General features: G+C 32.1%; 1 protein-coding gene across 1 annotated transcript; it reads left to right on the forward strand.

Moving 5' to 3' along the window:
• The first annotated feature begins 4,436 nt into the window (after positions 1 to 4,436).
• On the forward strand, positions 4,437 to 10,406 carry LOC102617648 (26S proteasome non-ATPase regulatory subunit 13 homolog B). The gene is made up of 6 exons (XM_006471405.4): positions 4,437 to 4,732; positions 6,095 to 6,541; positions 8,063 to 8,143; positions 8,806 to 9,002; positions 9,090 to 9,189; positions 9,881 to 10,406. The coding sequence occupies exons 1-6, from the start codon at positions 4,583 to 4,585 to the stop codon at positions 10,064 to 10,066; spliced, it is 1,161 nt and encodes a 386-aa protein (XP_006471468.1). The 5' UTR covers positions 4,437 to 4,582; the 3' UTR covers positions 10,067 to 10,406.
• The last annotated feature ends 170 nt before the right edge of the window (positions 10,407 to 10,576 follow it).

A 10,576-nucleotide genomic window follows, 5' to 3' on the forward strand; every position in this document is an offset into this window, starting at 1 on the left:
AAGTAATGATTGCTTAGGCCTACTACTTAAATGGGATATGTGATTAATAATGTAAGAGCTGTACACTCACATACAAAAGTCATAACAAAATAAATTAAGGGATTGATAATTGATATGGTTGTCCATTAATTATCACAAGGGTCTTATAATAATTATTATCATTATTGTAATTATGTTAGAATTTATTGAGTTTACAATCATTAGTCTACTGGAACCTTTTAAATCATATTTGTGATGGCGCATTCTGGATTTTTAGGCCAAAAAATTAGCTAGATCTATGTCTAAATATTCAGAAGAAAATCAACTTCCAAAACACTTACTTGAGCACTCGACTCCTCAACTTTAAGAATAAGGGAAGGAGGTGACCACCACTCAAATAAGAGGTGATTTACATTTTGAGTGAAACTATTGACACCTTTATAATCCTTATGAAATCTCACTTAAGATAAAATTACGTTTAAGAATAAATATTAATCTAATTATACATTCTTAGTTTTTTTTCCTTGCAAATTATTTGCATTAATAATCAATCCATTTTTTTCTTTACCTGTCTCTTCCTATCTAACCAAAATTAAATTGCACCTATTTATAATAATCTATAATTCTTTTCCTATCTTATTGATTAAACATTTTTTTACTTAAGATTACTTTTAAATTATTATTTAAAGTATGTTTAATTTAACTCAATGATTGATATTAAAAAATTAATTAACCAATTTTTTTTTTAATTTTTGGGTAGGGTAAACAATAAGATTGTAAAAGAAAAGAGAGAAAAAAATAGAGTACTACTTTGAATTTTAACGATACAAAAATTAAGTTAAAAATAGAAGAGTGATTTATTTTTTAAAGGACATTTTTTAAATTATGGTATATTTAATTCTTGTTTCAGGAAATGAGAATGAATTTCATTCCTCATTGTTAGTGTTTACTTACCAAAAGTATAATGGAATGAGAAAGAATTTTAGGTGGGATCCATAAATTTGAGAATGAAAAATGAGAATCACATTCCAATAAGGAAGGTGAGCATGAAAATGAAAAATAAATTGACATTTTTATCTTTAAACAAAATAAAAAATTCCTTTTTTGTCCCATTAAAATATTAAAACATAATCGCTATAGTTATGACTAAAATAATCATAATAGTAATAGCAATATTATAATTGGTTTATTCATATTAATAATGATAATAATGGTAATCATATTTATAATAAGAATATTTACTTTTTATTTTGTTAGTGTACAAATAACTAAGGACATTTTAGTAACTTGTAACAATACATTGTAATTATAAAAGAAAGTAAATACATTAATGATAATACAACTCATATCAATTCTGATTCCTTCAGTTTAAGTTAACAACTTATTTTATATCTTATTCCTCATTCTAATTTCGGTTCATTTTGATTTCAATTTATTTCGATAAGTAAGAATAATCGAAATAGATGTTTTATGAAAAGATTTAAAGAGTGCCAATTAGAGTTAGTAATTTGTGATATTGTGTCGTGTCAAATTTAATCTAATATGAATACGAACTCATTGAAATATAAGTGTGCAACCCAAGAGGGGGGGTGAATTGGAATTTTAAAAATTATCCTAGCAAATCCACACAACAAGCAATCTAATGTCTTAATAAAAATTGAAAGCAATAAGTTCAATCAAAGTACAATAATTAAAGAGCAAGGGAAGAGAAAGCAAACTCAAGGATTTTTACGTGGTTCGGCAATCCCCGCCTACCTCCACGCCTCCAAGCACACCGGGCTTGAGGATTTCACTATCCAAGCCTTTCCAAGGCTTCAAACGATTACAATTGACTTCAAGGTGTCAATGAACCTTTACAACAAGAGATTATATCTCCAATCTCTTCACCCCAAGTGTTTCTCACACTTGTACTCTCACAATTTGATGTGAAATGAAAAATACAACAATAAATCTCTCTTTAAGAGTGGATATACAAATTGAAGAACAAAGATGATTTAATGAATGATGATTCACGAAGTTAAAGCTCAATATATGTTGTGTGCACTTGTTCTTGCTTACTTGGATTTCCAAAAATGAATTGGTTTTGAGTTTATATAGTTTGAACTCAAAAACTAGCCGTTATGCACATTCTGGGCTTATCTGGTTTGTTGTTTATGGAATCCGGTAGGGCGGATTTATGTTACCGTTAAGGCAAAAATTTTGCCTATCCGGCTTGCCGGATTCGGAATAAGCCGTTTTAGTTCTGGATGTATTCTGCCTCGAATTCGGTTTTCCAGTTTTTATAACCGGTAAGCCGCTTGCTACAGTAACCTGCACAGTGCACTATTTTTTGAAATTATAGTTTGACTCCAAAACTTTACAAAATTGTACTACGACCCAACAAGTTATGAAACTTTGCAAATAAGTCCAATTTCAGAATTTATAAGTAATGCTTTGTTTATCCCAAAACTTTTTGAAATTATGATATAGCCAACAATGCTATGACACTTTTCAAATAAGTCCTTCACCAAAATTTCAAGCAATACTTGTTTATTTCAAAATTTTCAAAATTCTTTCAATTAAACCATAAACTTTGAAAAACAACCAATTTCATAAAATCATTTTTCCATTAAATATGAAACATTTATAATGTGAAAATAATGATTTATTTAAAAAGAATAAAAATAATCAATTTTATAAAATCATTTTTCCATTAAATATAAAATATTTATAATGTAAAAATAATGATTTATTTAAAATATATTTTTTAATAATTTGAGCTTAAAAGATTAATCATTCTTAATCTTGTTTGTTATCATCAAAATCAATATTATGAAAACATATATGTTAACACTCATTAATTAATGTCTTGAGATATCAAAGCAGAGGTTAATCTATTTATTAATTGTGTCAAATCGTATTTACTCATTTAACACATTCAATACAATTAAAAAATAAAAATATAATTTAAAATATGGCAAATATGTCAATATTATTATTAAATAAGTTAAAAATAGGTTTTCTAACATAAATAACTTTATGGTGCTACGAATATGACACAAATATTTGATTAGTTTTAAGTCTATACATTAGATGTTTCTTTTAATAATATTACCACATATTAAATGATAATCGTATCAAAAATAGATAAATGTATTGAAGTGGTTCAGCATGGATACGACATATGTCTGTTTATTACTGGTGTTTGTTTATGTCAATACGAATTCAAAAAGTCATGTGTATCCGTATCATGTAATCATTTCAGACTAGGGATGGCAAAAATCCCCACGGGGACGGGTACCCTCGGGAATTTTTTCTATTCGGAGAGGGTATGGGGATAATTTCATACCAAATTTTTAATTCGGGGAAGGGACGGAGAAATTTTTTTACTCAATTTCTTATTCGGGGAGGGAACGGGGATGAGGTGGAATTCCCATCCCCTACCAATTTCCTCATTTTAATTTTTAATTTTATTTTAATTTTTTAAAATTACTAGTAAATAAATAATAAAATTTAAATTATAAAATTATAAATATTGGTAAAAATAAAAATATCAAAATATTTATATTATTAAACTTTTAGGCCTAATTAACTAATTAAAGTCCTAAATTTTTATTTAGGACATTAAAAAGACCGAGTAGATTCTATTAGCCCAAAAGTTTTTAATTTTAATATTCTTTAAATATTTTAAACTTAAATCTATTTTTTATTTATTTTTGGATGTTATAATTGCCCACAGAGAACCACAATTTTAATATCTAATCTAATATTTGCTCTTGATTTATTCTGATTTAACTATTGTGTTGTAAAGGGAATAATCCACATTTATAAAGTGTCCACGCTACTATTGAAAAAGTTAATTTTGAATCTAAATTCGATTTTATTTGTAACAATTTTGTATTAGACTATTGATTTTTTCTTGATAGTTTGTAAAAGAAATTTGTATCCCTTGCATGCTGCGTTACTTACTAATTTAATGTATGTGACTTTTGTAATGGATATTAATGTAAGATATATTTCGAACTTTACTTTTATTTAAATTTTTTATTTTAATATGATTAACTCAAAATCGAAAACAAAAAAAAATATATTAGTTATTCGAGGATCGGGGATCCCCTGTTATTATTCGGGGAAGGGATGATGATTCTCTCAAATAATTCTGATGGGGACAGGGACATAAACAAAATATCAAAGATGGATACTGAGAGATTGGTCCCCTCCCCTCCCCTCTCCTCCCCATTGCCATCCCTATTTCAGACCCACGTTACCACCTCTAGAGCCAGGAGTCCGACAATTGCATTTTTATGTGTATGAGGCCACGGGGAACTGGCAAAGCCCAAGAAATGAACAGAATCGAGTTTGAGCCTAAGCCCATGACCAACTTTTAAACCGGGGCTGGACATAACGGCGAGAAGCATACCCATTTAGGATCGGTTCGGGTTCTGAGTTTTAATTTTATTCAAAATTACATAAAATTCTTTTCTTTTGGTTCAAGAAAAGCGACATAAAAAAGGCACAACGAGAAACTGAGAGAGAAGGGTTTTTGAGATTGCTCTGATATTATAATAAATAAACAGAGAAAAAAAATCATATTTTTCTCTAAATCTTGCACTGTCGCTTCGCCATGGCAGCTCTTCAGTACTTGGAATCTTTGCGAAACGACCATCCGGAGCTGGGCGAGTGGTACAATGCTTTGGCAGATCTGTACCAGAAGAAGCTGTGGCACCAGCTCACCCTCAAGCTCGAACAGTTCGTCGCTCACGCCGTCTTTCAGGTCACAACTTCTATTTTCTTCAATTTTGGTTTCCTAGATCTTGAGGCGGTTGTTGAGTTTTATGTCCAATTTTCGGTTAGGGTTTTTAATTGGGCAATTGGGGTTTTTCAAATTCTTAAATTATAACTACAATTTATGTGAGTTCTAGGGCTTTGTAAAGTTGAATTTAGGGGAAATATAATATGGTTTGATATTCTAAGGAACCTATTAGATTGTATGTCTTATAAGGAGCTGCTTGGTGGTTTTGAACTTTAGTATTTCAGAGCATACGGAACAAATTCAAATTGCTTAAGTGTTTGTGGCCACTGAATTTTGGGTCTACAGATGATAAATAAAGGTTGACTGATTGTTACTTGTGTATTCAAGTTTTAAGGCTATTAGGTTCTTCAGAAAATGAAGATTTAATTCAACTTTATGCAGTTGAAGGATACCTGGCTTGAGTGTGAAATTGTCTTGGGTCAGGTTTTGGTCCAATGGATGTTTTGTTTATATAAATGCGACAATAAGTTTTGAAAATTTTTCTTGATGTTGAGTTTTGTATAGAGTAAGATATTAAATGAGTGAGGTTGTTCTCCTTGGATTAAGCTACTTATAGTCCTAGTGCAATTCGTAAAGGAGGAGTTATTTCGTTCAAATAACTAAATTTAATAATTCAGCTTTTTCCAGTTTCATTAAGGGAGTTATAACTTTTTGTACAGAATTTTATTTTATTTTTTTGGTTGATTATAATAGCAATGATATTTAGTGCAAGATATATGGAAACTAATCTATGCAAACATGACAATGACATAATTGGAGCCCTTTTATCTGAATGACGTCGGCATCAAAATTCAAATCAAATGAGGCTAATTTCCTTTTTTCTAGCTCAGGAAATATACTACAGGTGACATAACCATTTATTCTTTTGGTTCTGATAATGGGACCATGTACTGGAGATCATATGATTGGCTTATTTGGACTCTAGTAGCCAATGCAGGGAAACTACCATAGGTGGCGCTTTTTGGAGCATCTTATCTATTACAGATCTCCAAGTTTTCATATGCATTTTAGTATTCTTGGACTGCACTTTATGATTTATATACCCTGGTCACTTCATCCAAAAATGTGGGACTGCTATATCTCTCAGATCTTTTGTTGAAATCAATTTATACATGGACCACTTATTAATTTCTATCAAGTGTCATGATCTGATGCTGAACATTTGTGTGTTTATTTGTGTGATTCGTCTTTTACTTGGATTGTGATGTGATCTATTGGTTTGCTTTGCTCTGTTCCCTTCATTTTACTTCATTTTAATTTCATTTGGTAATTTTTGATAGGCAATTAGCCTTTTTGGTGATATGTTTTCGTTTTAAGTTTCAGGCTGGTGATGCTCTGATTCAGTTGTACCACAACTTCATAACTGATTTTGAGACAAAGATCAATCTTCTCAAGCTTGCACATTTTGCTGTTATAGTTTCTCGGCAGTATCCTGAGAAGCAAGCTGCAATTAGTTATCTTGAGGGTGTGATTGAAAAACTCCGAGCAACTAATGAGCAGCGTAAAGAGGAGCCAATCCTTTACATTAAGATGCAAATAGCCATGTTCAAACTTGAGCAAGGAGATAGAAAGGAGTGCAAAAAACTTCTCGAAGATGGAAAGAGTACACTTGACAGCATGACTGACATTGATCCATCTGTATATGCCAACTATTATTGGGTGTCATCTCAGTACCATAAATTTCACCAGGAATTTGCAGAGTTCTACAAATGTGCTCTTCTTTATCTGGCATACACATCTGTGGAGTCTCTCTCAGATTCATTCAAGCTGGTATGTGCTTTTATTTCTGTTGAGTATTGCTAGAGAAGAGCAATGCCTTCTTTAATACTTTTATTTCTGTTGAGCGTTGTTACAATTCACTTTGTCTGGTCATGTTGAATTTGTTGTGATATTGCATGCTGTTATTTCCTGATTTTGAGCGTTATTAGTTTGTTCAGGACTTTGCCTTTCTTGTTTCTATAATCCTTTCTCTATTTATTATTTTGATTTCTGAAATGACATTTACTCTTAGCAATAAAATGTTTTCTGCTAGCTCTGCCAAATTACTGATTCAGTATTCTCCATGCTAACACAAAATGATTATGATTAGGAAGAACTTGGTTCAATTAGTTTGTAACATCAGATGATGATAGCAGCCCTTGCCTTGTTTTAGACTTCTTTAGGGATTCAAACTTTTCACCTTCAATTGTTGAAGTTGGTGAAGTTAGGAGAAGACATATAGGCCTAAGTTTAAAATTGCGAGTTTGAAAATTGTTTTCAGTTTATGCCATTAAGGAGTCATGGTATTAGTTCTTATGTGGTTAAGAGTGTTCATTGTTAACACAATTTACAGTTTCTTACTAAAAAGGAAAAAAGTGTTACTTTTGATGCTGACCAGGAGGAAGATGTTAGAATGACATCACCTAGTTGTTTTAAACCCTAGGATGATAATTGGTGAAACAGGAGATGTGTAAAGTAGGATCTGTAGGTGCTTCAATCCTTCTTCTTTTTCTTTTTTTTAAGTCCTTGAAATCTTCAAACCAAACTGGTAGCAGTTTTATAGGATTTTCTTCTTTAAGGGGCTAGTTTGATGGAAGTGGTGCCCAATTTAGATGGGTGATTTAGCATGCTATACTTCAGGTTCCACATCCCTTTTCAATGATGATACTGGTGACTTTTTATGCTGGAGAATTGAGATTTAGAATGCTAATAAATAGAAAGATTTGATTGGAGCCCATAGTATGGCTAAAGAAAAATAATATAGAGGCTGAGGGAGGAGTACTCTGCAATAACCTGTCTACATGATTGGCACTTCATTAGCTTAGAGTTCAAACCCTTGAGACATAACCGGTTGAAAGAGCAGGAATGACTTTTTCCTGCTCAGAGTAGTTGTTGTTAGGCAAGCATGGTTCAGCTTGTTACGCTGGCAAATAACGAGGGTATGTTTAATTTCAAAAGAGGAATTGCTTCAGTTATTAATTTTTCTTGTATTTTGACTATTGTATGGATGGTTATAGACTTATAGCAGAATTTACTTTGAAAAACTGCTAAACATAATGGAGTTATTTTATTTATTTATTTTTCAATGTAGTCTTTCAGAGAATACAAAAAGTTTGGACATGAATGAATATTTAGTTGATCATATGGTAGCAATAAATGCAAAATGTAATTGTGTTTCAATTGTATTTTCTGAACAACAACCTTTTTGGCATTGTTTGTTTTGTAATCATTGATATTAATGGTTACACGGTACTTTGCTTTATTCATCATCATGCAATTTTAACATTTTAATGCTATTATAACTTATTTTAGGATTTGGCATTTGATCTCTCCCTTTCTGCACTGCTGGGAGATAACATCTACAACTTTGGGGAACTGCTCGCACACCCTATTGTAAGAATACCTTCTCTAAAGATGTTGGTTTTTCGTGCAGTTTTCCTTTTCATTTGTTACTGTTTTACTTAGATGAGAATCATATTCGACTGCAATTGTGGTCTCTCAACCAACGTAAGTAGATGGCATTGAACGATCACTTCACGTAATGTTGCTTGTGCATTCTCAAACTTCTCAGCAGTTTATTTTATTTATTTGAAATTTTAAAAAGTTGCTGTAATGCCATTGTTGGTTGTCAACTTGCACACACAGTATGACTGATGTCGATGTGTTTTTTAAGTTTTATACTCATAAATGGGAACCACGATATATATGTACACATTATTATATAGGTAGTGATTGGTAAATATAGTTCTTACGATGTCCTGTTTCTGGGCTGATTGGTTGTCCTATTTGTTTCATTGTGGGTACTTTTTTCTTTTTTCTTTTTTCTTTTTTACTTTGCGCCCGGGGGCGGGGGGTGTTTGTGGCCTAGTGGCTAGTGCTTTTATGATTGTCTAGAGACAACATTGCCAAAATTTGTTAACACAGCTGCACAAGAAAAAGAGAATTGTTATCACGGAATTACTTTACATTTCTGATAATCATTTTGTGGTGCTTTGGGGTGATTTCCATAATCTTTATTGTTGTGCTTGAGATGACGCTTTCAACTGTTTTTACAGATAAATAGTCTTACAGGAACAAAGGTCGAGTGGCTTTACTATATTCTCCAGGCATTCAACTCTGGTGACTTAGTTCGCTATCAAGAATTATGCCGTGTACACAATGCTGCTCTGAGAGCTCAACCAGCACTAGTTGAGAACGAGAAGAAGCTATTGGAAAAGATTAACATTCTCTGCCTGATGGAAATCATCTTTAGGTATTTATCATTTTAGCGTTTTTTGGTATATTTAATAATTTCAGTATGCTTTGTTGCTGACCTGAATTGACATGCCTTTCCTTCTAGCCGGCCTTCTGAGGACCGAACTATTCCATTAAGCATCATTGCAGAGCGCACAAAACTTTCTATTGAGGATGTTGAGCATCTTCTCATGAAGTCTCTCTCTGTAAGTCCCTTTATTTTTTACATGCATGCTATTATTCTAGTCTTTGGAGAAGCACCCTCTTTGATTGGCAACTAAAGTACCTTGAACTCCTTGTTCACCTTGATGTGGCCTATGATTATGATTACCATTTAATATTATTTATAGGTTAATGAGAAATGATCTGTTGGTGACGAATTCATCTGACATGACACCAGATTTTAAAATGCTCAGTTTAAGCCCGTGTAAAACATATCATATTTTAAGTTGTCTTATAATTCCTCATTAGCAACTTGATTACTGCTATTTTGCACTTATAAGATCTATCAATATCAAGTTCAGTTACAATTATGGTAATGACTTATCTTATCTGAAGAATTTGAGCAACACTCGAATTAATGATTGTACTTTTGACTCATTTATGAAGGGATTATAATTTTTCCCAAGTTTGCTATTGGTATGTAGTTATAGAACTTCTTATTTGATGTGCCGCGTGAGAATAAACTTGGTAATTAATTATATTGCCTATTCTAGACATGTCATGTATATATCTTAAAAATCTATTCAAAGCTTATATATTAAATGGTTTAAATACTGGGAAAATTTTGCCATTAGTTTTTTTTTTTAAAAATAAATAGAAATTCTTTATGTGCAATCTATTGCCTTTGAAGTTTGTGCATTCAATGATTTAAAGAATGGGATAATGTTGCCGCAGGTTCACCTCATAGAGGGTATAATTGATCAAGTTGAGGGCACAGTACATGTGTCCTGGGTGCAACCAAGAGTTTTGGGAATCCCCCAGATCAAATCCTTGCGTGATCGGCTGGACAGTTGGTTGGGCAAAGTACATACTGCTTTGTTATCCATCGAAGCTGAAACACCTGATCTTGTTGCATCATGATTTATTTTTATTTTTTTTCCTTCCATGTTTTCCTTTCTGCTCCTTGTAACAATGTCTTTTGAGAAAACGAAATGAAACATGACAATGGCGGCAAAGAGGAGGTAGAGACGGTAGTTTGAAATTACTAGGTCATTCAGAGCCAACTTTGTATGCAAATCCTTTAATTGTTGCTTTATCCCTTTTTCCTGAATCATTTTTTTTTTCTGAAAGGAGCAGCTCATGTGCTTTCCTTCAATTTAGTGTCATTGTTATGGTAGTTTCTCTTTGAGACCACTTGAAAATTGATAATGGCTTTTCACTATTTAAAATTGAAGTGGTTATCGAACTATTTATTTGAGAATTTTCTTACGTACAATCAGAATTGAGAAAGTCAAATCTACATTAATTCCCCGCGAGTGCAGCAATTGTGTGTGATCCAATGGGCTTCTAGTATGTGGAATGTAGGCCCAGCTTGGTACTTAAGGTACTGTATCTGTCCGCCTGCATATCGTCAAATGGTTGAAAAAAGTT

Source organism: Citrus sinensis, chromosome 5 (genome assembly GCF_022201045.2).
Source record: "Citrus sinensis cultivar Valencia sweet orange chromosome 5, DVS_A1.0, whole genome shotgun sequence".
Lineage (NCBI taxonomy): Eukaryota > Viridiplantae > Streptophyta > Magnoliopsida > Sapindales > Rutaceae > Citrus > Citrus sinensis.

Bases quoted from the DNA above. Each gene is read 5' to 3' on its own strand.
- LOC102617648 (XM_006471405.4), top strand. From the start codon at position 4,583: ATGGCAGCTCTTCAGTACTTGGAATCTTTGCGAAACGACCATCCGGAG. The intron at 8,144-8,805 runs GTAAGAATACCT...CTGTTTTTACAG, and splicing joins AACTGCTCGCACACCCTATT to ATAAATAGTCTTACAGGAAC. The intron at 9,003-9,089 runs GTATTTATCATT...CTTTCCTTCTAG, and splicing joins CTGATGGAAATCATCTTTAG to CCGGCCTTCTGAGGACCGAA.